The sequence below is a fragment of the Drosophila navojoa genome, chromosome 2, assembly GCF_054131105.1.
Source record: "Drosophila navojoa isolate 15081-1374.11 chromosome 2, UAZ_NAV_1.0, whole genome shotgun sequence".
Taxonomy (NCBI): Eukaryota; Metazoa; Arthropoda; class Insecta; order Diptera; family Drosophilidae; genus Drosophila; species Drosophila navojoa.
The window spans coordinates 26,109,980-26,137,943 of NC_142890.1; the positions used below are offsets into that span (position 1 = coordinate 26,109,980).

General features: G+C 37.5%; 8 protein-coding genes and 1 long non-coding RNA gene across 14 annotated transcripts; 6 read left to right on the plus strand and 3 right to left on the minus strand.

Annotated features, from left to right (window-relative positions):
* Positions 1-472: 472 nt before the first annotated feature.
* LOC108650707 (thiamine transporter 1) lies at positions 473-3,320 on the minus strand. Its single transcript, XM_018099940.3, has 5 exons — positions 2,353-3,320; positions 2,208-2,290; positions 1,463-1,764; positions 830-1,397; positions 473-769 (listed from the first exon to the last, which is right to left on the minus strand). Exons 1-5 carry the CDS (start codon positions 2,476-2,478, stop codon positions 505-507), a joined length of 1,344 nt encoding a protein of 447 aa, XP_017955429.1. The 5' UTR covers positions 2,479-3,320; the 3' UTR covers positions 473-504.
* A 201-nt stretch (positions 3,321-3,521) lies between these two features.
* Positions 3,522-8,914, minus strand: SelR (methionine sulfoxide reductase SelR). Of its 6 annotated transcripts, none has more exons than XM_089256683.1 (4): positions 8,739-8,914; positions 6,572-6,769; positions 6,337-6,501; positions 3,522-4,014 (listed from the first exon to the last, which is right to left on the minus strand). In XM_089256683.1, exons 2-4 carry the CDS (start codon positions 6,681-6,683, stop codon positions 3,782-3,784), a joined length of 510 nt encoding a protein of 169 aa, XP_089112809.1. In that variant the 5' UTR covers positions 6,684-6,769; positions 8,739-8,914; the 3' UTR covers positions 3,522-3,781. The 6 variants fall into 6 exon arrangements, with proteins under 6 accessions (XP_089112809.1, XP_030241244.1, XP_017955740.1 ...); XM_030385384.2 differs by lacking the exon at positions 8,739-8,914 and adding an exon at positions 8,028-8,299 and having other exon boundaries at positions 3,522-5,658; XM_018100251.3 differs by lacking the exon at positions 8,739-8,914 and adding an exon at positions 8,028-8,299 and having other exon boundaries at positions 3,522-5,661.
* On the plus strand, positions 5,640-6,263 carry LOC149092283 (uncharacterized). The gene is made up of 2 exons (XR_016196258.1): positions 5,640-5,791; positions 5,846-6,263. It is a non-coding gene; the product is annotated as an uncharacterized LOC149092283 (long non-coding RNA).
* Positions 8,915-9,025: 111 nt separating the features above from the next.
* Positions 9,026-11,056, plus strand: Tsp86D (Tetraspanin 86D). The gene is made up of 3 exons (XM_018100162.3): positions 9,026-9,701; positions 9,774-9,944; positions 10,003-11,056. Exons 1-3 carry the CDS (start codon positions 9,320-9,322, stop codon positions 10,323-10,325), a joined length of 876 nt encoding a protein of 291 aa, XP_017955651.1. The 5' UTR covers positions 9,026-9,319; the 3' UTR covers positions 10,326-11,056.
* Positions 11,057-11,432: 376 nt separating this feature from the next.
* On the minus strand, positions 11,433-13,017 carry Fdh (alcohol dehydrogenase class-3 Fdh). Its single transcript, XM_018100101.3, has 4 exons — positions 12,860-13,017; positions 12,704-12,793; positions 12,172-12,633; positions 11,433-12,118 (listed from the first exon to the last, which is right to left on the minus strand). The coding sequence occupies exons 1-4, from the start codon at positions 12,878-12,880 to the stop codon at positions 11,552-11,554; spliced, it is 1,140 nt and encodes a 379-aa protein (XP_017955590.1). The 5' UTR covers positions 12,881-13,017; the 3' UTR covers positions 11,433-11,551.
* A 510-nt stretch (positions 13,018-13,527) lies between these two features.
* Positions 13,528-15,555, plus strand: LOC108650791 (uncharacterized). The gene is made up of 3 exons (XM_018100077.3): positions 13,528-13,954; positions 14,049-14,595; positions 14,656-15,555. Exons 1-3 carry the CDS (start codon positions 13,820-13,822, stop codon positions 15,228-15,230), a joined length of 1,257 nt encoding a protein of 418 aa, XP_017955566.1. The 5' UTR covers positions 13,528-13,819; the 3' UTR covers positions 15,231-15,555.
* A 1,658-nt stretch (positions 15,556-17,213) lies between these two features.
* On the plus strand, positions 17,214-18,843 carry LOC108650818 (Sorbitol dehydrogenase 2). Its single transcript, XM_018100113.3, has 6 exons — positions 17,214-17,426; positions 17,483-17,516; positions 17,603-18,072; positions 18,126-18,344; positions 18,407-18,528; positions 18,589-18,843. The coding sequence occupies exons 1-6, from the start codon at positions 17,373-17,375 to the stop codon at positions 18,767-18,769; spliced, it is 1,080 nt and encodes a 359-aa protein (XP_017955602.1). The 5' UTR covers positions 17,214-17,372; the 3' UTR covers positions 18,770-18,843.
* Positions 18,844-20,318: 1,475 nt separating this feature from the next.
* LOC108650928 (sorbitol dehydrogenase) lies at positions 20,319-21,916 on the plus strand. Its single transcript, XM_089256585.1, has 6 exons — positions 20,319-20,474; positions 20,546-20,579; positions 20,644-21,113; positions 21,170-21,388; positions 21,453-21,574; positions 21,636-21,916. The coding sequence occupies exons 1-6, from the start codon at positions 20,421-20,423 to the stop codon at positions 21,817-21,819; spliced, it is 1,083 nt and encodes a 360-aa protein (XP_089112711.1). The 5' UTR covers positions 20,319-20,420; the 3' UTR covers positions 21,820-21,916.
* Positions 21,917-22,026: 110 nt separating this feature from the next.
* LOC108650989 (uncharacterized) lies at positions 22,027-27,707 on the plus strand. Its single transcript, XM_089256754.1, has 2 exons — positions 22,027-27,178; positions 27,517-27,707. Exons 1-2 carry the CDS (start codon positions 22,027-22,029, stop codon positions 27,561-27,563), a joined length of 5,199 nt encoding a protein of 1,732 aa, XP_089112880.1. The 3' UTR covers positions 27,564-27,707.
* Positions 27,708-27,964: the final 257 nt, after the last annotated feature.

A 27,964-nucleotide genomic window follows, 5' to 3' on the forward strand; every position in this document is an offset into this window, starting at 1 on the left:
ATATTCATTTGCTTGTTATATTCAAGCTTATATTAAGAATATTGTGATAAATAAAGTAGGGCTTCCAATCCATCATCGTTTAACTAGAAATAAAACTTCACTTGAAACAATATCTTAAATCTTAAGCTTTCTTCCGATTTAAAACAATATCTTAAATCTTAAGCTTTCTGCCGATTTACTTCGGTTCACGATTTGGTATAATAAATGTAAATATAATTGAAAAAAAAAAAAAACACTATCCTCATGAACAAAAAGCATTTTAACTGCTTCATTTTTTTGTGCAATTTGTATAAATATTTTTATTACTATGTACAACTAATTGATATCTGTAATATTAAGTACAATAGGGTACAATGAAATAACAAACTACAAATATATTTATCTTAAATTTAAACGATTTTTCAAATAATAATAAGGAATGCTAAAAGAAATTTAAGAAAAAAAAAAAAGATTTTTTAAAGGGCTAATTTCTCTAAATAAAATACCTAAGGGTAACCTAAAGACCTATTCTAAATTTTCAGCTTTCGCATGGACTTGTTCGGATCCGCGCTGCCACAGATGCTCCACCAAGACGGAGATAAAGTATATGAGGGCCACAGCTATGAAATAGAAAGCATAGACGGCATATTGGTCAATGGGGCTGAGCTCAAAGCCCGTCTCGGAGACAACAATAATGGTGAGCAGAGATTGGAAGATCAGCGCCAGCAACGTATTAATACCAAAGACCAGGCCAAAGCTCTCTTCCTGCAGATTGCGAGCCACCTCCGCACTGTAGGAATAAATTTCAATTCATTAATATGATAAGATTTACAGATAGATGTAGACGCACCTGGCCACAGTGATGGTAAAGCCGTAGAGGGCACCAAAGATGACAAAGCCCACATAGGACCAATAGATGTCGTTGGCCCAGCAGCAGACTAGAACGCTGCCACCTTCCAGCGCCGATAGCACTGATAGCACTAGTAAACTGGCCTTTGGCCTCAAGCGACCGCTGTGCAAGTATCCAGCTGCCAGAGCACTTAATGCTGCCAAAGCAGTTAGCACAGCATCCACGGCGCCGTTCCATGCAATCTGCGGCTCGGGCTCGATAACCTTCCACAGCACTTGCATATAGTAGGTGACCTGCAGATAGCCAGCTAAGCCAATGGCGTACCAGAGACTCCACTGTAGCACACGCGGATTTGTGTAGGCATTGTGAAAGTGCTGCCACAGCAGTTGCATGGGACTAGATTCCACCTGCGGAGGGCTCATCTGTTGGCTAACACCATCGGGCTCCAACTGCAATTGATTTGTTGATGGTGGCGCTGTCGTCGACTCCTCTAACGCCTCGCGATGAAAATAAAGACTCTTATCAACTTTTGGCAGTCCGAAAGCCCAGAGCATAGCCAATATCTGTGCTGTATTTAAAAATAGATAGCCCTTAATTATTTAATCTTTAAATATTTTAATTGGCCCCACTTACTGGCCAGCGTTATGTAGTTGAGTTGTCTGTAGTTCATAAGCTCCAGATTGATCATCAGCTGCGATATTATCCCCGAGATCAGCTTGCCAACGAACATCGCTGCACGCGTGTGGGAAGTGACACGTGGGTAATACTTTTTGTCCACCTTGGCATAGATGTACGTATAATAGGCCACCTCGGCGGCCATATACGTGCCATAGAAGAACTCCAAAATTTGCAATGATAGCAAGCTGGTTGTCCATATGAGCATGCTCCATATTATTACGCCAGCTGCACCTATAGTAATTATCAACGGTTTATAACTGCAAAGTAGAGTAAATATAAAACGTATTATGAAATTGTGAGTTAAAAAAAATAAATATTGCATTATTTATGCTAAATTAATATCCCATACTTAGCTTGAGATCAAAGCTGAATTTATATTGATTTCATATACATATTGTTGAAAACCCAAAATTAATACATATGTATACATACATATATATGTGTACATTCATATATTTGCAAATTTTCGAAATGTTCTATATATTTATACATCTTAATCTCTTGATTTCATATCCCTCGTGTTTATTTTGTAAATAAATATATTCTACGATAGAAACAACGAAGCGCTAAAAATTATTTTTTAGGTCCGGCGTATCTGCTAGTGGTGACTTCTAACGTTTGCATATGGTTTATTTTTATAAATATATATATAAATAATGTTTTTTAAAGTACAACTTTATTCAATTACTGAAAAACTTACCGCAAAAAGTCTGTTATAAGGAATACAAAAACCAATTGAACCAGATGCGAATAGGTGCCCACCGGATAAACATCTTGAATAAGCTGTGAATTAGAAACATTTTTCCTGTATAATCAATTCGAAATTGATTAACCGCAAAGCCCACCTGTTGCTCCGTTATGTTGCGCCACGGACCGAGAAGATATTCCGTTACGTACGGCTCCGAGGGCCGAATTTCTCGAACAAAGCCAAATACGCAAAGCAGGCAGGAGACTTTTAGCCATTCCTTCATTTCTTTATTGTATATACGTTACGTATAGTAACGTGATGCACCACAATTTAACGGTCACGCAATACGTAAATATTATGCGATAGTGTATTTATGTGCATATCATCCACATCAGCAGCTCGCTACGTTTGATTTCACTGAGCTTGGAGTGTGTATTTTTTGCATGCTTTTTACGGTTTAATTTTAGAATCTTGAAGTGCGCTTCTTGGAAGTGACGACCTGCAGACAAGTCGGTAGTCGGTAATCTAATCGTTGAATTGGTTTATAAAGATGGCATTATCTCGCATTAATGCTAGCACACTGATTGTTTATTTTCCTTTTTGTAGTACGATTGTTAGATAATTGCAAATTTATAAGTTACAAATCGCAGCGGACGTTGTGTTCACATTGACGGTCCGCGACCAATTTGCCGGCTTTCGATACACGAGTAAGCAACATTTTGAATGTCAGCAACACACACAGAAATAAGAGCATATACCTATGTATGTATATACATAACTGAGTGTAAACAGTTGGTCAGCCTGAATCCGGAATACCCTACACCAATTGCAACCGCTGCACGTACACACACAGTAAGATCAGAATGTTATCGACGCCACTGGTTGTTGATTTAATTGATTTATAGGCATCAGCAACATCGCAATTTGTTCCAATTTATTTGGGCTTGTTGTTGTCAGCAGAGAATGTATTTGTATTTCATAAAGTTGACGTTTGTTACATCACAAATGAATATGCACGTGCAAGAGACAGCTGTGTGCACTATTTGGTTGGCAACGCGATGTGAAAAACAGCTGTTCGCACCTCATCTGTGATTGGCGCTTAGGCTCAAACAAGTAACCCAATTCCAACTGCGACAATAACAACGGTAAATTATACTACTAACCAGAGATTATATATACACAGTTTTGTTTGTATATTGTAAAAAATACACGTTTATTAGCGCGCACATTTTAAAAGTATTTATATGTATCTGTGTGTGTGTGTGTGTGTGTAAGTGTTACAAAGTATTTATATGTGAAAATGTATAACAAAGTAAAAGAGAAACATTTAGCTATTTACACAAACAGACGGAAATATGTTATTCATAACTTTGCTTCATGTAAATAATTCATATAAATAGCTGACCATTTATCAATACAATACAATATATCAATGAACTATACTAAGAATTATTGGCCACATTTACGGAAAGTTAGAAAATACGTGTAAAAATTCTTAACAGCAACATTGAGGTTAGACTCTTTCGCACTTGTTTCGTATTCGTTGATTGTTCCATTCCACTCATTCCTTCTAGTCACTTTCATTCTCATTGTTGCGCAATGGGTGTACCCTGGGGGCTCAAGGCCTGCGCCGACGTCGCCGTCAACGAATTCGGCTCTGATTGGACAAACTCAATGGACGCCGAATTGATGCAGTAACGCTTGCGTGTGGGCTTTGGTCCATCCTCGAAAACGTGTCCCATGTGTGCATTGCAGCGGGCGCATCGTACCTCGGTGCGTATACGTTCTGGATGTGCAATTAGTAGTAAAATATTGCCCCCTTTTTAATTTGTTTTTTTGCAAATGTGAGATTAATTGGGTACGTTCATTCATTTTTTGTTTTTGTTTTTGCATAGATCGGGTTACGTTTCCATTGTTGTTTGTTTGTTTTTACAATAATTGATAATTGCATTTCATTGAATTTGTTCAGTTTGTTAAATTTGGTTGATAACACAATTGAAAAGAATACAAAATTAATTGGAAAATAAGAGATGTGAAAAGCAGGGAGACAGTGAATGAGAGGCCGGTTCAGTGAGAGTGAAAGGCGTCGATTCAAGCGATAAGAGAAATAGAAACAGAAAAAGTAACGGCGAAAGTATATTTGTGCGAAAGAGACAGCGAGACAAATGAGTACAGATGACAATTGAGAATTGCGAGTGCAAATCAAAAGACACGATAAGCGAAGATAGGTGTAAACGAGAGAAAATAACAGTGGACGGCATCGATTGAAATATGAAATGTAGCGTAAAAGTAAATACAAATCAAATTAAATGTGTTGGTTTTTATTGTTACGAATGATTTAGTGTGTTTAAATTGATTGTTAATAAGCCATTTTATGCGTCAGGTGTAATGCATTAAGTTTAACAATGATTTTAAGTGAATGTGTGATCGTGTGTGTATGTTTTGTTAGCAAAACAGACCCCCAAAGAACGTTTACAGGCGGAACATTAAGTTTTAATATTGTTTTTGTTTTGTTTGGTTTTTTTTTTTTTTTTTTTTTTTTGTTTCGAAGCGAGTTAAAAAAAGAGAAATAGAAAATATACGAAAAATACTCATTATTCAATTTGTTGAATATATATGGATCAGCTACAATAGTCTTGCAGTGTATTACATCAAAAAAATATATAAATATGAATAAGAATAGCAACAAAAAATAATAAAAATATCAAAGAAAGCCAAATAAAATATGTTACAGATTAACCCAAGAAAAAAAGCAATGCGACCAGATCTTCCAACCAACTTTGATGCATAGATACATCCATATGAACATATAATCAAAATATATAAATATATATATACATGTAGGTGAAATACTCCTAGCCCAACAAAATGTTTGATTAATGAATTTTTGTGAGAAAAACTATTATAGTTAATGGAAAAAGCTTGTGCGTGCTTTTGGATTACGGTGAATGGGACGTTTGAAAACTCGAGAATTCTTCAATAATATTGAAACCGCAATCAAAAATGGATGAACGAAATAACAACATAAAAGAAAAATGGTTTCTTTAATAAGTTGAATTCCCCCCGAAAATACTTTTCAAATTACATTCTCTGAGTGTAATCAACGCTGTATCATGAGTATTTTTGTTGTTACATACAAGTAAATAAAGTCCTATAACTTTTTTTTTTTATAAATATATGTACTATATGTACTTAACATAAAACATTTGTCTTTCTGTATAGATCTCACTTGGTTCTCATCATCATCATCAACATCATTATGAATAACTGATAACCCATTATTTTTTGGACGATGTCGTCGTCGCTGCTGCAGTTGAACTTTTCACAAAATCAATCGAGGCCGAGTTGATGCAGAAGCGGCGATGCTTCGGTGGAGGTCCATCATCAAACACATGACCCATGTGGGCCGAGCACTTGGAGCAGCGCACCTCGGTGCGAACCATCCCTAACGTTTTTGAAATGACTACTGTTGTTTTAATCATATTATATTATGTTAGTTTTTGCAATTGTTTTCAAGGTCAATTTCATAATTTGAGAAATTTTCGGTTTTGGTTAGCAAAAAAGATGGTGGATAAAAGAACATAATACTCAATTAGGTAAGAATTAGTTAATGCTATTCAGAATTTGGCTATTGCACATTCATCCAACAGGACATAATCACAAGTAACGGCACAAACAGTTTGACACTTAAGCAGCTCAACACTACAGTGAACACATGGATATAACACACGCATATATGTAGATGTATTTGTATGTAAATTGTAGCATTCTAACAGTCTAAACGCATTATTATTATTATTATTTTTTTTTTTTCAAGAACAACAATAAACGTAATAGATCGACGATATAGATATTGACTATGGGATTTTCACAAACTTTTCGATTTTGTCGTCTGTAACTATATACAATTTTTTTTTCTATATATAACATACTCTTTTGTAAATATTTTATTTGCAGGGTGCTCAACTTAAACTCAATTTGCAGTCAAAATTCTTGTTGCGAAGCGACAAACAAATCAAATTAAATAAGAATTGTACAAAATAAAAATCAATTGCAAAACATTTAAAAGTGCTGAACGTATCTAAGCTAAATAGAAATTGAAATCGCAAATGCACTATATGTAGACATATAGCACACATACCTGGTATACTGGCATCGCGATGCAATGTGACTTTCCCCTTATCGAGCACATCGTTGAAAGCTGGCCAGCCGCAGCCCGAATCGTACTTGGTATCCGAGCTGAAAAGATCCTGATGGCAGACAATACATCGATATACGCCCTTCTCGTAGTGCTTGTTGTAACAGCCTTGAAAATACAGAAGTACATGGTTTAGAGCCAGGTTTATGTAATTAGTGTCAAGTTTATTCAAGCACACCTGTGAAGGGGCGCTCAGTGCCCGCCTCTTGTGTAACCTGATACTGCAGCGGCGTTAGACGTTTCCGCAGCTCCTCCTTGTTTACGGTAATCTTTTCACTTTTATTCTCCATGTTTGCTTGAAATGTGTTGGAATTTGTGTTCTTGTTGTTGGCGTTGCCGTTGCCCTCGCCGTTGCTGTTGCTGCTTTGACGTGAATCTGCAATTTAAGTCGAATCCGTATATTTAAGCTTGCGGTTAACGTTTTTTCTTTCGCAACAATTGAGCAATTTGTATCAGTTTACCATAAAAATGTATGTACAGTAAGTAGCTCCATGTGTTGTTGCCCTAGCAAATTTTCTACTTAGGTGAACGAAAATATTTGCTTAGCTAGCAATTTTTAGTATGTTACACATCTTGAGAAAGTGGATTTAGATAACCAGTTTAATCAAGGCAAATACGAATACAAAAATTTGTTCTTTAGCACTTGCTCTCATATACTTTGAATCATCTTATCAATATGATTCCACTTAATCTCAAGTAATATTCCAATCTATCTTATAATCTTTTATGTGAGCTCCCTATTCTTTTTCTTTCGCTCAGCTTTGATACTTTTGTTCTTTTGAAAATCAAGCAAATAGCGATTATTTTATTAGCCCTAACTAACTTATCAGTAGACTCAACGACAAAACCTTACAGAGGATCATAAATTATAAAAACAGACTTCGCCGGGCAAATAATAAGAAAGTTAATTACCCCGCTATCAGCAATGATATGCAAGAAATAATTGTGGAAAAACAACTTGAAGCTCATAAAAATAAAGCAATGTTACTGCAAACCAAAACCAACCGCATAATTTGTATACACAATATGTGCATTAACAAAGTTATACAAAATTGAGTAAAATGGAAGGTGTGAACAAATTTGTGAGGTCTTTGGAAACTGCAACGCTACAAATTGAGTGAAGAAACGCATAGGTTAAAAATAATTTTATGCTCCGCACTTAAATTAAGTGGCGCCCAATATAAACATAAAACAGACTATGCACGAAACGAGGGAAAATTGGGGGCGTTTTTGTTAAATTTTTCTTTGATTTTAAAAGAAAAACCCACTGAAGTGTGTCGCGCACAACTTAAAACGATGAATTCATTTCGAAAAAAAAAACAAAACCAAAACAAATGCGCATTGTTGATCAAATAAAATGAATCAGTGAGCATCTAAAAATAGCAACTAAATTGACAGCTATAAAGTGTGCAAGGTATTAATGTCAGCAATTCGAACTAGAAAATTGAACTGTAATTGGAAATTCGCCAATGGGCTGGCCGCATAAAAATCAATTTAATTGCGTTTCATTATAAATCACATCTATTGTATTATGCGGCGCCCGATTCGCATTGGTCCAACTTATAAAATAACTACTCAGCTATGCCCGTGCCACGCCCACCCAGCCCATCCTATCTTCTCGGTTTCGGACTCACCCGCAAAGGCACGCACGTATGGTAGTGCAGATACAGCAACAACTCCGCTCTTCAAGTGATTCAAGTTGTACCTGTGCTGTTTACTAGCAATAAGTGCGAAATTTCGTGCCCACGGTGCGTAGCGAGAAAGTGAAAACATTTTTCAAACACCTCCAATTGACAACCGAAAGTCCGTAAAACGAATAACGTATAACAGCAACGGCGCGACTGCAGTTTGCACTTGGCACTGATGGGTTATTTAATCACATGTGAAATCGTAAAAAAAAACAAATGCGAAAAGTCAATGTTTCGCCCGTGAGTGTTGCTCTCACACCCACACACACACATTAACTAAACCAATATTTATGCAATTTTTCTCACTTCCGTGTTTTTATTATTTTTTGGCATTCTATTTCTACGTATGCACGCTTGTGTAAGTTTATGTGTGCACACAAACAGGGAGAGAAAGCGTATTAGAGAGAAAGCCAATGCTAATGCTTGCAGCTTGCTCAATATCACACGGTTGCTTACAAAAAGAAAATAAATACATTCATTTTCTAGTTGATAGAATTTTTCATAACCAGATAATTTAAAACAAACACTTATTAATAAAAATTCCTAATACGCCAGGCGCAAGGCAAACTAAAAACACACACATACATATGTTTATACATATATTCAAACGTAGGTGTCCTTGAACGGGCGCTACGGCTAGGCCAGGAAAACGCTCACCTGCAAATATGTATATAATTTGGTGTTGCTTATATTGCTATTTTTGGCTTTTGTTTATAATGTTTGCAGTCGTTGTGTGTTGCGCTCAATTTGCGTCTGTTAGCCACAACTGCTCTGTTTTCGCAGCAACGGAAAATGAAAAACTAAAAAGCTACAAAACAGCTGCCTAAGTAAGTTGACAATGTTACCAGACAAAATCCAAAAGCAAGCAGCTGTTGTACCGCGTTGCCAACGATTATAATTTTAATTTTGGTCTATCTGGTAGCACTGCAGATACATTTGTTTTGCTGGCTGCACATATAGTTTAATCTCTTGCAAATTTGTTAATTTGTGTCGCTAATATTAAAAGAAAAGAGTATTATTTCGATGCTTAAATAATGGCAAATAGTCGGCGTAGATAGTTATAACCGCGATGTGAAAATCTGAATTTTAAAAGCAACCAGCAGCGACCACACGCAAAGAGGGCGTCAACAAAGGGCGGAAGAGCACAAAGAAGAAGAACTAAAAAAAGAAAAAACAAATTCGACGCCTAACGAATATTTGTATTACTTGTTAGTAGTAGTTGTGATAACTTCGTTGCCATGAGTAACCACAGATATCATCACGGCGGCGGCAGCTACATGCATCCACGAATGTCGTATCCACATCACTTTACCTACGTTTCCAGTTGTGTGAAATACCTTATCTTTTTGCTAAACTTTTTGTTTTGGCTGTTCGGTGGGCTGCTCTTAGCGATTGGCGTTTACGCATTTATGGATAAATTGAAGGATGGCATTGGCTGGGTTCGACTGGAAACAATTTACGACGTTATCTTCAATATATCTTTAGTCATGATCATAGCTGGTATTGTCATATTTGTGGTCAGCTTTGCTGGTTGTTTAGGAGCTCTACGAGAAAATACTTGCCTTTTAAAATTCTATTCGATGTGCTTGCTGATATTCTTTCTCATGGAAATGGCTATAGGTGGGCACCTTTTTGTTTTTGTTTTTTTTATTCACCGTCAGTTAACCTAACTTAATTGTGATCTGTTTACAGCCATCATTTGCTTTGTATTCCCACAAAACATGAACTCGTTTCTAGAGTTTCAATTTACTGATAAGATTATCCACTCATACCGTGATGACTCCGACTTACAGAACTTTATAGACTTTGCACAGCAGGAGTTCAAGTGCTGTGGTCTAAGTAATGCTGGCTACCAGGATTGGAGTACGTAGAAATTTGAAATGTAAACTTTAAAAACCCCTTAACGCTGTAACCTTTTTAGGCAAAAACGAATACTTTAATTGCTCGTCCCCATCAGTAGAAAAATGTGGCGTGCCGTACAGCTGTTGCATCAATGCTACGGATATTAGCTCGGGTCTAGTCAACATAATGTGCGGCTATGGTGTGCAGGAGCACTCTGTGGCTGCAGCTAGCAAACGGATATGGACCAGCGGCTGTATCGAGATTGTTCGTGTCTGGGCAGAAAGGAATCTATATGTGATTGCAGGAGTTGCATTGGGAATTGCGTTCTTACAGCTCTTTGTGATTTACCTGGCAAAAACTCTCGAGGGCCAGATCGATATGCAGAAATCTCGTTGGTCGTGAGTGCCATAGCACCCGGTTTTTTACGGGTATCCATTCGATGATTTCTACTACTACGACACTCAAATGTAAGCAGAGGGCAACAAAGTAAACGGCCAGGCCGCGCCTGCGTCACTCTTGGTAATCCTTTCTTTGTCAATCGTCAGTTTATCTGGTCCGTGCAATGCTCAAATATTTTTTCACAATCAAACAGTATTTATACAATTTTACTCTTCTGAAGCTTTTTGCATTTCGAATACTATTGCCCTTCATTGCCATTTTCATTGTTCTCAATTACTCAATATTATACTCCGAATACTACCCCTTATATCTTAATCGTGTATACCTATTATAATCATAGAGAAATAATATTACCAAATGCCACATTTGTAATGAGCATTGCCCATTTAATGCATGTTTATATGTAAGTATTTTAAAGCATAGACAAAATTATAATGAAATTAACAAATTTTGATATATTTCAACGCAATATTAATATATTCTCGTTATCATAAAAATTAAAGACATAATGTACATAGATGTTAAGAGAGGTGTATGCATTTACTGTACGGCATTCGAACTAAATGATAAGCCAATTTGAAATTGCATGCACATTTATATATGTATTGTATACCCAACACAATTAGTATTAGTATAAATATTATATAACCTATTGTATTGTAGTAGTACACCATTCAAAAATACTTATCTCAAAATATCGAACAAATATATGTGTATACAAATGTCAGATACTAGATCTCTGAATATTTGATTTGATTGCGTTACTAGTATAGTAAATAATTTATTAAATATTTCAAGCCATCCTTAAGACTTTTTACTTTAATTATAAGAAACAACTTACAATATTTCCAAATGAGAAGGAATTTCAAAGTCAACAGACATGCTTATGTGTCGGTATGTATTTATTTTTGCTAAATCATCCACCTACATACATATATAATGAATATACATATTTTTTATTTCACCATTTGATGAAATTATATTCCAAGGCTGAAGATAATTCGAGCACCATCAAGATTACATTACCTAATCAAAGGTCAAAAGATAAGACTTTGTCTCTCTTTAAACTAGCTCTTCTTGAAGCTTCAATTAAATCGTTCTAGTGAAGTATTTTGCTTGCGTGTACTGGGCAATTACATATTTTCTTTATTATCTTTTACAACAGAGCAAGTACAAAATGTGGTATATTTATATGTATGTATGTACTATGTATGTATATTGAACAAGTTTTAGTAATTTATAATGCTGCGAATGCTTTCGCCACTGTGCATCAAATCGAAAGCTTCGTTGATTTTAGTTAGTGGCAATTCATGCGTTATGAACTCATCCACAAGTAGATCTCTCTTTAGGTAGGCCTCCACTAATTTGGGTACATCCGAAACGGAGCGCCAACCACCAAAAGCAGAGCCCTTCCACACACGACCCACAACCAATTGGAATGGTCGAGTGGAAATCTCCTGGCCAGCACCGGCCACACCTATCACCACAGATGTGCCCCAACCCTTATGCGTAGCCTCGAGAGCAGCGCGCATAGTATTTACGTTGCCAATGCACTCAAAGGTGTAATCGAAACCGCCATCGGTCAAATCAATCAAATAGTTCTGAATAGGGCCCTTGTCGGCAACATCTTTCGGATTCACGAAGTCAGTGAAGCCGAACTGCTTTGCCAATTCGAATTTAGCTGGATTGATGTCAATGCCATAGACCTTGCTTGCGCCAGCCTTTTTGCAGCCTAGTCCAACGGCCAAACCTACGGCGCCCAGTCCCCAAACGGCACAGGTGCTTCCTGGTTCTACCTGTATATAAAACATTGCTTGAGCTGAATATATAATATCATATGCTGACTTACCTTAGCAGTATTGAGAGCCGCACCGTAACCAGTAGAAATGCCACAGCCCAGAAGACACACCTTGTTCAGCGGCGCAGTCTCGTTGACCTTGGTTAATGAAATATCAGCAACCACAGTGTACTCCGAGAATGTGGAGGTGCCCATGAAATGGAACAGCTGTTTGCCCTTGCAAGTGAAGCGAGTTGTACCATCGGGCATTACGCCAGCTCCCTGGGTGACTCGAATCTTCTGGCAAAGATTAGTTTTGCCACTCAAGCAAAACTTACAATCATTGCATTGAGGAATGTACAGTGCAATAACGTGGTCGCCGGTCTTAAAGTTGGTCACGCCCTCACCTACGCTCTCCACGATGCCAGCGCCCTCGTGGCCTAGCACAGAGGGGAACAGGCCCTCGGGATCCGCGCCACTCAGTGTGAAAGCATCTGTGTGGCACACACCTGTTGCCGTAAGCTTAATGCGAACCTATAAAGTACACACATACATATGTATGTATAACTGTAATAGTTAGACTTTGGTATCGTTCTCGACATACTTCATGTGCCTTGGGGGGGGCTACTTCGATATCTTCGATAACAAGCGGCTTTTTGGCCTCCCAAGCAACAGCAGCTTTGCACTTGATAACCTAAAGGAGAACACATATATACAGTTGTGACTTGTGCTTTAGTTAAGTTACTTATTTTATACACACTTTTCCTTCAGTAGCGGACATTTTCTTCTATCTTTTTAATGGAAAAAACCCACAACGACTGAACCAGAGCAGAAGCGGAATAGCGAATGTTAGAGATGTGAGCAAACGCCAGCTATATGCTGTTTCTCCGAGGATTTCCTCTCTCTTTCTTTTGTCGGTCATTGTGAATAATTAATATTGGTGGACCAAACCAGCGGGCATGACATAATCGCTGGAATATGTATTCCAACAAATATTCGGAAATCTGTCCTGCAATAATTTTAACTCATTTGTTATGATTAATCGATACTTTGCTAAGATTTGGCGCCATAGACAACAAGCCACTAAATATGTGCATTTATTAGATACAAATATTATTAAATTGGAATAATATCGTGCTTCTGTAAATCTGTATTTTGCATAAAGTTTTATTTGTTTTTTTGTCTTTTAATTTTTGAAACAATGTTTGTTTTTTTTTTGTCGTTTGCTATCGATGTATGGCAGACTTTGCCGGCGAAATTAAATATCGAATTGCTAAAATACCAAATAAATTGATAACGTTTTTGTTTTAAATTCAAATCTAATTCTTCAACATTTACCTTTAAAAACTAAAATAAATTATATAATTAGCATGGTTTGCTTTTTTGATTTCAAGAAGTTAACAAGTTTGTTTTTTATTGAATTGTTAAACAGCTGTTTGATTGCATTTTAAAACAAGTTGCTGCGCCTGCGTTAGCTTTCTGTAAACATCATTCGCCCAACCCAAAAAGGCGGAAACGTCAAGGAACGTCAAATCAGCACAAGGACATTGAATTAGTATGAAAAATCAATAATTACATAGCTACTAAGACGCACAGCCGGAAGTGCATTTTTATGAGTGTCAAGTTAACTGCAGCAGAGAAAACGCAAATTTTATTGCATAGATGGTATTAAAAACATATAGATTGTGAATATAAGTTACATATATTGCTCGAGTACAAAATGGTTGGTAAAGGCGCATTGAGCGCAGATGTGACAACAAAGGAACGCCCTGTTTTCATTCCACCACGAAAACGTCAACAAAACAAAGCCGAGGCTAAAAAGCAAAATTATGTCGATCACATAGTTAATGTGCAGGTAATTTCACTTATTATTGCTTTCAATTTTAGCCATAAAATGTATATATTGCGGTACATATCTTATCTTAAATAATATATGTATTTGTTTGCAGCAAAACCGAACTAAACTGTCACCCTCGAATCCAGGTCTCGAGGAAGAGTTGCTTAAATCGAAATTAATAATCAAAAATAAACAACCACTGCCTCAGTTACCAGGTGAACAGGGTGACACAATCGCCAGCACCAACTCAGCCAGTTCCACTCAACAGAGCAATAAATCAGCACGATCCGCCAACAATCTGAATGAGCTACAGAATTTTGAGTCTATTTCCCAGGGCACCAAGTCCACGTCACAGCGCCATGAGAGCAGCACAGTAACGCCCAGCAGCTGTTGCTATTCAGAGAGCAGCTTGGATGCCAAGCTGAGCAAATCGCAGGACTGTCTTAGTCTGAGCAATCGTTCATCGTCAAAGAAGCGAGTTAACATACGCACCTCCGACTTGCCACAAGTGCGCAGCGGACGAGCTACGCCGGATATAGCCAACTATGAGGATCTGGAGTCGGGTGAAACCAGTGTGCTGAACACCTACGATCAAAGTCTAGAACGCTATCAAACACGCAAGTCGGGAGTCGATGGAAGTAACTATTTAACTATGACAGGTGGGTACCAAAACATTTCAGTTCATTGCTTTGGAATTCATCGTCATTGTCTCTGGTTAGGCACCATTAAGAGGGGTCGCAAGAAAGGTCAGTCTATTGATCTGCAGATTAACATCAGCCGGGAGGAACTGGAACAGCTTAATGCCCATGCCATGGCGAGTGAATCGCACAAGGGTCAGAATCTCTGCTGCACTTGCAGCTGTGGTGTTGGTCTACACATCTTTCTCATCTCGTTAATATGTTTACCCTTTGTGACTATCATCTCGGCTGCCTACTCATTTTACATCGGCACTTTGACCTGGTATAATATGTTCAACTACTACTGCGAGGAGAAGTCGTATTTGCACAAGATCTTTGTCACGCCCATACTCTTTCTGGCCTATCCATTGGCGATTGTCCTTTGCACCTTTGGCCTGGGCTTGTATTCGGGATTTAAGCAACTGAGTCTGCAATACAGCAGCTGGGTAAATGATATAACCGATATAGAGAAGGGTTTCTATGGCTGGTTGTGCGGCTTCTTACACATGTCTGACTGCAGTCCCTACGAGGTGGTCATCCTAACTGATATATGTGTGGCCCCACAGGACCCTCAGCGGCTACACATAAATAAGCCCAGGCAGGAATTATCTATGTAAAACCAAAGAATCGAGAAAAATATATTAGCAAAAAGCAGCGCAAACCGTCAAATGCCATAAAAGTGCTGGGTGCATCCATAAATTAATTTGGACAGGTTCTAGTTTATCTCTCAATATACATATATATTCATATATGATTTATGATTTTATTATATTTTCTACATAACTATATAAATAATATATAGCAAATAGAACAAGCACCGCAGTAGCCAACAGCATATCGAAATATTTTTTGTGACGGTTTCGATTTTCGACCATATGTGTGATAAACGTAATTAGAAACATAAAAAAAAAAAACACCAGTTACTCAAATTATATCTATATCTTTGTGCTATGAGTACGACAACAAAACTAAAACAAAAGTTCAATGCATTTAGTTCCAGTTTGGCCAAATTTGTTCCTTTCATAGCTTTCTACTGCAAGTATACACAAATACAAATTATTACTATCCAATTTACAGAGTCTAGACATTAAGTTCCTTTTATTCTAAATCCACATATTCATACACACATATATGTAATCAAATAGTCATATATATTCAATGTCACAATTTAGTGTTTTTGTTGGTTTTCTTTTAAAGTTTACTCAAGGCCAAATTTTAAGAATATATATACTCCAGAGATTACGATTGCATTTAAAAATAATTGCATTTATATTGATATAAACCAAAGTGAAACTGCGTAGTAGCTATAAAGCATTTTCTTAAGCATAAGCAAGCATCTTATTTAGTCTTAAGTACCAAAAATACAGCCAATAGTAGAGGCTAAAATATACATATATTTGAATGATATGCGATATAAGCAAATGTTTTTAAATAGAATTTTTAAAATGTAAGTGGTATACTTAATAAAAAAATAAAAAAAAAACTTAATGCGTGACGCTGAATATTATATACTCTATCAGACACGCTAAATATCTCCCATGACTCGTGAACGTTAATTTAAGTTAATGAACAAAATGTTTTTGTACAAAAAACAAAACTATTTTAAGTGCAATGATTTGTGTATTTATTAAGTCTGGTTAAGATATACATATGTACATAAAATATTAGCAACTTTTTCCTAAGAACAACAGCTTCGTTCTCGACAGATCGTTCCTATCACAGATACATATATGATATAGGAAAGCGATCTAGCCGATTTCGCATTGCATGCTGCCAATAACAATTTGATCTAATGCACCTCAGTATGCATTGTTATGCATTCAAATGATAGGTTGATCATGAATACATACATATATACGTACACATACAAATAATAGGTCGCTCCCATTAAAGTGTTGTCCATGCTCTGTGACCAAATTAAAATGCCCTTTGCGGTAGCGAGGGGAAAAGTATACTTCCATCTCTTATGTATGACAAACTTAATTAGTTTGAGAAATAAAGAAAACAAAAACTATAATTGAGAATAACTTAACCCACTTGTTTTAATTTATTTTCAAAATAATGCCCTCTATTAGGTATTAGGTATACATATATTATAGCTCATATTAATTTTAATTGCTTTTAATCTGTTCGACGCACCTCGTACGTATATGGTAAATATTGGTTGAAATGATAAGCTATACTCTAAGCCAATATAACTCTTCATATTATGAAATGAATATAATACACGCGACACATGCACACATAAATATAAATATATATGTGTGTACCTAAATGCTATACACATTGGAAGAAGGGAGATAGGAATATAGCAGCCGGCAATTCTAAGCACAAACAAAAACAGGAAAGCTCAGTGAATAAACTAAAAACAAGTGGGCGAATTGCATCAATAAACAGCTGTTCAAGAGCGCAGATAGTAAGTCTACTGCGAGTATTATCTGAATTATTTCTAATACTATACACAAATACAAAAAATTACATATTTTATTATATGCATAATATAATGTCTGCTTATATATATGTATGTATGTAAATCAACATTTACTTATTTTTTCGTATGAATATCTTTCTCGCGTGTTAAGAGAGAGAGAGAGAGAGAGAGTTCTCCACTAGAGAAAACTTTGTTGTTGAGTATAGCGACCAGCTATTTAATACATCAGTTTAGTATCAATTGGGCGCTTAATACGTGCAGACCATATTTGCTTGCAAGTAAATAATTTTGGATTCGTATCAGTAAAAGTACATAGCTGAACTACAGAATGGCACAGGATAATCTGACAGCAGTTCTGCACGGAATAAACGACTTGCGATTGGTATAAAAATAATCAATGATATAATAAATATAAAAATTAATACATCTTATATGCAGGAGCAACGTCCGATCCCGGAAATATCAGATGAGGGTAAGCCATTAACATCAACATGTATCGAACGCCCGCAGAATACAGCTGTCGATAAATCGATATTAATTTCAAATAATTTTATCCAGAGGTATTAATCGCAATGGATAGCGTCGGGATTTGTGGATCAGATGTTCATTACTTAACTAAAGGCCGTATCGGCCACTTTGTGGTGACCAAGCCCATGGTAATTGGTCATGAAAGTGCAGGCGTGGTTGCCAAAGTGGGCAGCAAAGTTAAGAATCTGGCTGTAGGAGATCGAGTTGCCATTGAACCGGGAGTTCCTTGCTACAAATGCGATCATTGTAAGCAAGGCAGCTACAATTTGTGTCCTGACATGGCATTCTGTGCCACGCCCCCTTACGATGGTAATCTGACCCGATACTATAAACACGCAGCGGACTTTTGCTTTAAGCTACCTGATCATGTCACCATGGAGGAAGCTGCTTTACTAGAACCGTTGTCCGTGGGCGTACATGCTTGCCGTCGTGCTGGTGTGGGCCTAGGCTCCAAGGTGCTTATCCTTGGTGCAGGTCCAATTGGACTGGTTACGTTACTGGTATGCAAATATTCATTAATTTGGTCAATTTAACTAAATGTTTATATTTATAGGTAGCACAATCTTTGGGAGCCACGGAAATTCTGATCACGGATTTAGTACAGCAACGTCTGGATGTTGCCAAAGAGTTGGGCGCCACCCATACACTGCTGCTAAATAAAGAAGATGTCGCGGAAGACATCGCTGAGCGTGTGCGTCAATTGATGAGTGCAGAACCCGATAAGGCGATCGACTGCTGCGGAGCAGAGAGCAGCACGCGACTGGCAATCTTTGTAAGAGCTTCTAATGCGATATGATGTATGCTCTATTTATCTGATTTTGTCATATGTTGCAGGCTACACGATCTGGCGGTGTTGTTGTTATTGTTGGCATGGGACCGCCTGAAATGAAGCTACCCCTGTTCAATGCCTTGGCTCGAGAGGTAGACATTCGCGGTGTCTTCCGTTACTGCAATGAGTGAGTGGAAAGCTAGGTTGTTACTTAAAATTACAACTAAGAAATTTGTTATCATTATAGCTATTCCGCTGCCTTGGCTCTGGTGGCGTCTGGAAGAGTGAATGTAAAGCGCCTTGTCACACATCATTTTGATATCACAGAGACTCAAAAAGCATTCGAAACAGCTCGGGATGGGTTAGGTGGCGCCATTAAAGTTATGATACATGTACAAGCTAGAAATACAAATAATCCAGTATTTTAGCTTGCCATGAAACGTAACACTATTATTCAAAATATATTATTTCGACAAACACAACGTTTATAATTGAATGAAAATTTTTGTTTTTATCTCATTCTGGTTATACTGCTTTTTGGTACAAAATCAATATATATATACATATATATATATATTGGAGTAGTTTAGCCGTTTCAAGCGAAATGGATAGCTGCCGACTGTTGCGGAATCTGTTAAGCTGTTTAACCAGAAAGTACAGCGGCTACGGCTCATTGTCTCCAATGATTCGACACTTGCACGGAGTAGGGGCGGATCTCGATGTTTTGATCAAGGAACGCATGCGCAAACAATTGATTACTGATTGGCATACAACAAATGAGCAAAGGCAAATGAATGTGTCTAGTGAGCCCACAACACAGGCAGCCAGCTTGGAGAAGGTTCTCAAACAGGATTTAGATATGGAGCAGAAAAAAAAGATCAAAAGCAATTACGTGGTTACATTGAAAAAATCAAATTCGATTGCAAGCGAAACAGCCTATAAAATAAATGGAATTATTTCCGTTATTAAGAGTGAAACGGCACCCATGAATCATAGGTACCGAGAAAAGTCCATGGAGAATCTGCCTACTGCAAGGTCTACTAAGGTGTAAAAATCCTATAATGTCTGAACAATCTTGACTAATTCAATAAAAGGATTACAAAGAATGATTTCCTAATAAATTTGTTCTATTTGTAACATTTTGAAATATTAGATAATTAAATACATGTGACGATATGCATATTTTACTCGATAAAGATTAATAACGAACATATTTGATACAAAAATAATCGATCCTTCCCTAGATTTTTAATATTTTTTATATTTAGTATATTTATGTAGATATTCTACCAAAAGATTTAAATTTAATGTTACTGAACGTTTTATTATTTTTATGTCGGAGATACTTTAGTATTAACATATTTCTGCTAAAATAAATCAGGTGTTATTTAGCTCTTACTGTAGGTTGCTATTCGATTATTAGAAATTCGAATGAATAGTAGCAATGACAGACAGATGGCGCTGTACAACTGAAGTAGTGGAAACGTTGTAGAAAATTAATAGATCAATCATTTGAGCGCCGAGTGGAACTTAATGTAATCGATGCAGTAGTCGGTTTGCTCACATAGGGAATATTTAAAAAAATGGTATTTGGTAATTATGGTTTAATTTATTTTAGAAAAAAAAGGATGACATATATGTATGAAGCTCTCATGACCTTTTATTCCTTAGCTAATAGCAGGCAGCTATGTATGTAAATATGTACATATGTATGTCCACTGTTCTTTGGTAAATGGTACAAATGTCTCTTAATTAAAGATCATCGCAATGCTTAGCACTAATAAATTAATTTCACTTCTTAGGCGAGTAAACGAATTCTTACACACATTATACACTTCTTATGTGGGTATTTACTATATATGTATGTTTGTTAAGTTCGTTGTTAATCAAATGTATAGGTATACATACATACATATCAAATGAAACCTTGATTATGGAAAATTAGAGGTAAGTTGTTGATAAGACCAGCGAACTTTTATTGAAAACAAATTTTGCATTAGATTCGAATCAGCGTTCAAGCTGTGTGGACGTCTTCTTTCAAACAAATATTTGACTTATTATTCTATATTAGAAAACAAAATGGCAAAGGATAATCTAACGGCTGTTTTACATGGCATTGAGGACATGCGATTGGTACGACAAAGTCCAAATACATAATAAGAATTAAAAATATAAATCATTTAATTTTCTCATATCATAAACAGGAACAGCGTCCTATACCGAATATTTCCCCAGAAGGTACAGATTTTAAATCGGTATCAATTAAAAGTTTGATTGATTTTAAACTAAATTTCATTCACAGAGGTTTTAATCGCAATGGATAGCGTCGGGATTTGTGGATCAGATGTTCATTACTTAACTAAAGGCCGTATCGGCCACTTTGTGGTGACCAAGCCCATGGTAATTGGTCATGAAAGTGCAGGCGTGGTTGCCAAAGTGGGCAGCAAAGTTAAGAATCTGGCTGTAGGAGATCGAGTTGCTATTGAACCGGGAGTTCCTTGCTACAAATGCGATCATTGTAAACAAGGCAGCTACAATTTGTGTCCTGACATGGCATTCTGTGCCACGCCCCCTTACGATGGTAATCTGACCCGTTACTATAAGCACGCCGCGGACTTTTGCTATAAGTTGCCTGATCATGTCACCATGGAGGAGGGTGCGTTACTAGAACCTCTATCCGTGGGAGTGCATGCCTGCAAGCGTGCAGGCGTCAGCTTGGGATCGAGGGTGCTGATTCTAGGTGCAGGTCCTATTGGATTGGTTACACTGCTGGTGAGTGGTCTTCCTCAACTATTCATTTGCAGTTAATTTCATTGGGAAAGCTTTAGGTTGCTCAATCAATGGGCGCTACGGAAATTTTAATAACCGACCTAGTGCAACACCGTCTGGACATTGCTAAGGAGCTGGGCGCCACTCACACTCTGCTGCTGACGCGTGATGAGACAGCTGAGCAGGTCGCAATCCGTGTGCGTAAGGCAATGGGGGAGGAGCCCGACATGTCGATTGACTGCTGTGGAGCGGAGAGCACTACACGCTTGGCGATCTTTGTAAGACCCCAACTGATGTCTGTTATTTGAATTCGTTCTAAGACTACGTTCTTTCTTACGTCAGGCTACACGGGCTGGAGGTGTTGTTGTTATCGTTGGCATGGGACCACCTGAAATGAAGCTGCCTCTATTCAATGCCCTGGCTCGAGAGGTCGATATTCGTGGTGTCTTCCGTTACTGCAATGAGTAAGTAAAAGCGAAAGTCTTTATCTAAACTTACGTGTTAACAAATTCCTTGTCATTGTAGCTATTCCGCTGCTTTGGCTCTGGTAGCCTCTGGCAGAGTAAATGTAAAGCGGCTTGTCACCCACCACTTCGATATTAAGGAGACAGAAAAGGCATTCGAAACAGCTCGTAATGGTACGGGCGATGCCATCAAAGTTATGATACATGTCCAACCTAGGAATACCAACAATCCTGTAAAATTTTAGCTCAAAGATTTCAGTAAGCACTGGGATATATTTCTGAAAACATGTAATAAGTAGTTTTAGAAGAAAAAATAAATTTATTTGCTTGGTACAAAATTAACCGTTTGTTCTTATAGTTTCAAAATTACATTTGCATTTTATGCGCTTAGTTTCGGTAGTTTAAATTAGGACTCAAGCAAAAAAATAAAAATAAAAAAAAAGCCGCACAAAATGTCCAACATGCTGTATTGGCGGTTATCTCGACCTCTTTACACCTACTTATCCGTTAGATTTGTTTGTTATCGTCCACTGGCTCCAATGATCCGATACTTTCATGAAGATAAGACTGAGGAGTTTAAACAACGACTGCGACAACGAATGAAAAAGAATGCTGAGCTAAAAGACGATGCTGCTAAGGTCAAGCAAAAAGCATCCCCTACCACCATAGCAGAGTCCGCTAGCTTATCTAAAGTTAACGAAACTAAGCCACCGACCAGTATTAATGTAAATGAGAGCAGTCCAAATCTATATGGTGTTGAGTGCCCAATCCAACTAAATGCCGACTCTGATTGTTCAGGGGTTTCCAGCTCCGTGATTCCAAATCCATCTCAAGATAAGGATATCGAGTCGAGTGTGGAGACGTTTGAAATCAGGGCGAAAACATTTGTTGAATCAGCCAAACATAAGGAAAAGGAATCTGAGCGCCCACAAGCTGAACAGGCCTCAAAAAATAGTCAGAAGAAGAAGCCAAAGCTTTCCCCAAGTACTTCAACACCAATTCATTTGGAAAGTGTCGACTCACCTAAAATAGATTCCCCTGATCCACTGAAGGAAAAAAGTAAAAGTTTTTCTCTATTTAGACCTGAAATACAGAACGAAACTGGTTTAAAAATATCAGCAAAAGCTAAGAAAACATCGGGGTCTCAAAAAGATTTCAAAAGCTATGGACTAAACGAATCAATTAAAATTGAACCTTTTAACTCAAATCAAAGCGTTTCGCATGATTCAGGGAATCAAAAGGGTAAAAACTTTAACCTATCAAGAACTCAAGTAAATAAGGAAACGGACATAATATCAACAAAAACTGGGAAAACTGTAGAGTCTTTAAAGGACCTTAGGAGCGAAGGCGGTAAAGATTCATTTAAAACTAAATCTCAAATCCCATGGGAAGGAATGTTCGATCACTATACTGATCCCTATATTTCTAAGACAAAGTTGCGAAAAGAAAGCGATGAGAAAGCTGAAAGTTCCAAAAATAGGGAATCCAAGAATATGTCTATGGATGGGCCAAAGGGGCAAAGCAAGATTGAAGAAAATAGAATTGAACAATTATCTCAGGCAGAAGCGGAAGCGGAAGCGAAAGCCGAAGTGAAAGCTAACGTGAAAGCCGAAGCGAAAACTGAAGCGAAAGTCGAAACGAAAGTTGAAGCGGAAGCCGAAGTAGAAGCCGAATTGGAAGAAGAGATGAAAATAGAGCCCAAAGCTGAAGCGAAAGCGAAAGCTAAGGAAGAAACAAGGGCTAAAGTGGAAGCAAAAGCTATATCGGATGCAGAAGCACGAGCTAAAGCGGAAGAGAAAACTAAAGCAGAAGTGAAAGCTAAAGCGGAAGAGAAAACTAAAGCAGAAGTGAAAGCTAAAGCGGAAGAGAAAACTAAAGCAGAAGTGAAAGCTAAAGAGGAAGAGAAAGCTAAAGCCAATGCTAAAGTCAAAGCGGAAGCTAAAGCTAAAGCAGAATCGAAAGCTAGAGTAGAAGCGAAGGCTAGAGCGGAAGCAGAAGCTAAAGCTAAGGCGGAAGCTAAAGTTAAAGCGGAAGCTAAAGCTAAAGCAGAAGAGAAAGCTAGAGTAGAAGCGAAGGCTAGAGCGGAAGCAGAAGCTAAAGCTAAGGCTGAAGCTAAAGCTAAAGCGGAAGCAAAAGCTAAAGCAGAAGAGAAAACTAGAGCAGAAGCGAAGGCTAGAGCGGAAGCAGAAGCTAAAGCTAAAGCTAAAGCGGAAGCAGAAGCTAAAGCCAAAGTGGAAGCAGAAGCTAAAGCTAAAGCGGAAGCAGAAGCTAGAGCTAAAGTGGAAGCAGAAGCTAAAGCTAAAGCAGACGCGAAAGCGAAACTAGAAGCAGAATTGGTCGCCGCAGCTAAAGCAGAGGCTGAAGCAAGAGCAGAAGAAAAAGCTAAAGCGGAAGCGATTGAGAAACTGAAAGCGGAATCGGCGGCCGCAGCAAAAGCAGTAGCCGAAGCCAAAGCGGCAGTCAAAGCAAAATTCAAATTAGAAGCAAAGGCAGATCGTGCTCAAAATGAAATTAAGTCTCAAACCAAAGTGAAGGCTTTGAATGAAACAAAAGGCATACAAGGACAGAGCAAAAGCAAGTCTGAAGAAGCTAAACAAGGTACAGAAAATGCTTTGAGTTCTAATAGCAAAATTTTAAATTTAAAGAATAGCACAATCCATAAGGAAACTAAACAAACACAACAAGCACAACAAACATCAACGAACACAAATTTGGATACCAAAGGCAAAACTGAACCGGCACAATCTCAAACAATTTCAGACGCTGAAGGCAATAAAATATTAGTAAAAGGTGCAGTAAACGAGCTGTTTAGAGGTGAGGCTGACTCAACGAATGTTCAGAAGCGATCCACTTTTAAGACAAGCAAATGGAATGTCAAACACCTTTTTAAGGAATCAAAATCGAAGAAAGAGATTAAATCTCCTAAGGTGGAGAAAAACTATAAGCCTATTTTCAAGCCTTCTCAAAACAGGCTAGAGACGAAATCAATTATATTAATCAAAACTGTACTGGATAATTCCCAGAGCTCCACTAAAAATAGGGACGGATTATCCAAATCAAAAGTCTCTCAGAGCGCAACAAGCAACGTATCGACCACATCTGAGAACGAAACTAAATCTACTAAAGCTGAAAAGCCCTTTCTTAAGAGTAAGCCTTCTCAAGGCCAGTCAAGTATATCAATCAAATCTGTATGGAATACAAAGGACTTTGCAAAGAGTTCACTTAAACAAACATCTAGCAATGATGGCGGACCAATAAAATCAGAGAATGAAACTAAAACTATTAAAGTTGAACAAAATCTTAGGAAAGAGCTTAATCAGGGTCCCCTGACCACGGATAATCCCAAGAACAGCATAAAATCTAAAGAAGGATATCCTCAGAGTGTGTCAAGCAAAAAGAGCGGAACAACTAAGTCTGTGACACCACAAAATAAATCGGGTACCAGTGCTAACATTGAGAAGTGGCTATCAAGAGCTAAGCAACTAAAGGATACCCAAGAAAGACCCTTTTGGAAGAAAACGAGCGCAGTAGATTTATTTCGCGAAGCCTTCAAACCAAAAGATCCGTCTATTCACCCTAGCAAAGAAACGAAGACCAACAGCCCTAACAGTTCCAAGAACCCTACATCTTCTTCATCGACAGTTATCAAGGATTCGTTTGAGCCGATCGATCCCGTGAGGCCTTCGTCTACTTTAGATCATAAAATCTCGGATGATACAATCAAGGCTAAGCCAATTGATTTAGTTGCATCAGGCAGTTCAGTTGTAAATAGTGGACAGACTCAATCAAAGCGCATTTTTAGTCCAGATAGTATCAACGTAGATTTTACCAAAAGTGGACCAAGTTTAAATCAGGCCGTTTCATGTGATACAAAACCAGAGACTACATATTACGGATTCAAATCCCCTGAGGACAACAAAGCCTTTGACAAAACTGAAAATAAGAAAAACAACACCGTCGAATCGCTTCTCCTAAGCAACACCAAGAGCTCATATAAGCCAAAGCCAAAGACATTTAAACCTCGTCCGATCACAATTGGTGACATTATCGCAAAACTTAGGCAAAGAACTAAAAACGAAAAGTTTAGGAAAGAGAACATTCAAAATCTAACTGAAAGTAGCAAGGCTAGAGAAGATTCTGCGCCTGGTAAAGGGAACCTTACCAAGTCATCTCTTACTGGAACGCCAATCGACAAATTCTCTAAAAAGCCAGTAAGTGATAATACATGCGCTCAATTAATCTCCAATGCAATAACAAGTAATACAATCACTAGTAAAAGAGCAAATGAAACCCCTTTTGAATCTATTGATATTGATCAGAGCTATTTCTGGCCACCGTCTCACTCGGTGGGGAATTCGGATATAGGAACCACTACAACATCTTACCCAAAAACGCAGTGTGTTGCTTCTGATGAGATTCAGATTCATAGGAGCTCAACGAATGCAGATGTAACAAATTTAGGAAAGTTTGTAAATGTTGACCAAAATGATATTTTAGACACAAATAAAATTGTAAATAAGGAACCGACAAAGATAACCAATATGTCAACGGATGACTTCTCTCCAGATAAGCTATATAATTCCAAAACAGAAGGTGAAGACCGCATCCCAGATATGTTAGGTGTTCAGGTGGAAGAGGAACCATTTAATTTAATGCCCATCAACAAACCAGCGATCGGTACCAAAAAAAAAGCAGTGAAAAAGGTCGCAGATAACAAAAAAGTACAAAATGAGTCCGTACAACCAAAACCAAATCAAAAAGATAAAGATCATGTTGCAGGTATGTTAGATAATAGAGGAGAGAAGGGATTGGAAAAGAAAAAGTCCAGATCAGACAAGGATACAGAAATTGAAGTAGAGAAGAAAATGGAATTGTTTGAACATGTGAAAGATGAAAAAAAACAGATAGAGCTGACTAGTCTACCAAAACGTAAACTGACGCTCACAGAATATCTATATCAGTTTCTTAAAGGTCAGCGGAATAGCGAAAACGATCCTGGTCGCAGGAATATCACAACTTCGGCTGCTCAATGCCAGGACACAGATGCGGACAATTATCGTTTAAGTAAGCGTATAATGAAGAAATACAAGGTTAATCCTAAAAAATCAACCAAAAACGAGACTTTCATTTCGCCGGATGTGAAGAAGCGTGGCATGGGCTCCGACGTACTCCATAGGCAACGTAAAAGTTCTGAAACCAATCCAACAAAGTTTCCTCTCGATATTCAAGGGAACCCTCGTCACACCGAACAGAAGACGACACCAAAGGCCAACATGAGTATTATTTCCGATACCGATTGGAACGTGACCCCAAACCCGAGCCCAGACGACGTCTTAATGGGTTCTAAAAAGGCAGAAATAGATAAAAACTTAGATGATCACAGTGTTGATACGGCAAACATGCCTGGTGGCTCTCCGCTCAAATTCGAGGAAAAAAGTCTAATTGATAAACACGATACAAGGAAGGAAACTAACAACATTGAAATTAAAGGTGGATCCAGATACTGCTTAATGAAATTGAAAGCCATTAAGGGCATTGGAATAGACAACGAAAGTGGCAAGCGAAGATTTAGTGCCTTGGGTCGACAGCTGAGCCAGAACATTAGTAAGTATATATAAATATGTATATACATATATATGAATGTATGTATATCAGCATGAGTAGATTGTAGGCCTTAAACAGCTTATTATGAAATAGATTAGCACCATTACTCACGCCCCCCTATGGGACATTCAATGTCATATCGAGGTGAATGACAGTTGCGTTATATAGATTACCAGAATAAATCAAACTATAAATATTTAATATTCACACTCAGCTACACACACATATTTGCTGTCGTTGATAATGCGAATATACATAGTACACATGGCAATAAGACATTGGGTAATTAGGTTATTTGTAAGTCAACATCAAATCACTAACAAATATATTTTGTGCAGTTTTTGCTTTTTTCAGAACTGACAAAAATGCTAAGGACCGGTCTTAAGGAATACCTTGCGACAACCAATGAAAAAAGCCATTAAACAAGCGAAAAAAACACAAAGACGAAGTCAAGCCTCTAAGCAATTTATGATATTTAAATTTTTCACGTTTTAATAGCATTTTTTTTCAATAAAATTAAAAAGAAAAAGTTATTTAATGAAGAATAAATAAGTTTGGGTTGTAAATTATTTTTAATTTTTCTGCAATCAATTATTATCGACTAGATATATTTGCTATAATTTTTTGAATAGTGATATGATAAAATGTACAAACTAAAAACCTTATCCCATTGAAAAGTTGCAAAAAATCATATTTCAAATACTAGAGACATGTGCTTAAATGTACGCATTTGAATATATACTTACTCTAAATATTTCCTACATGTATTTCTAACAAGTATTTCTT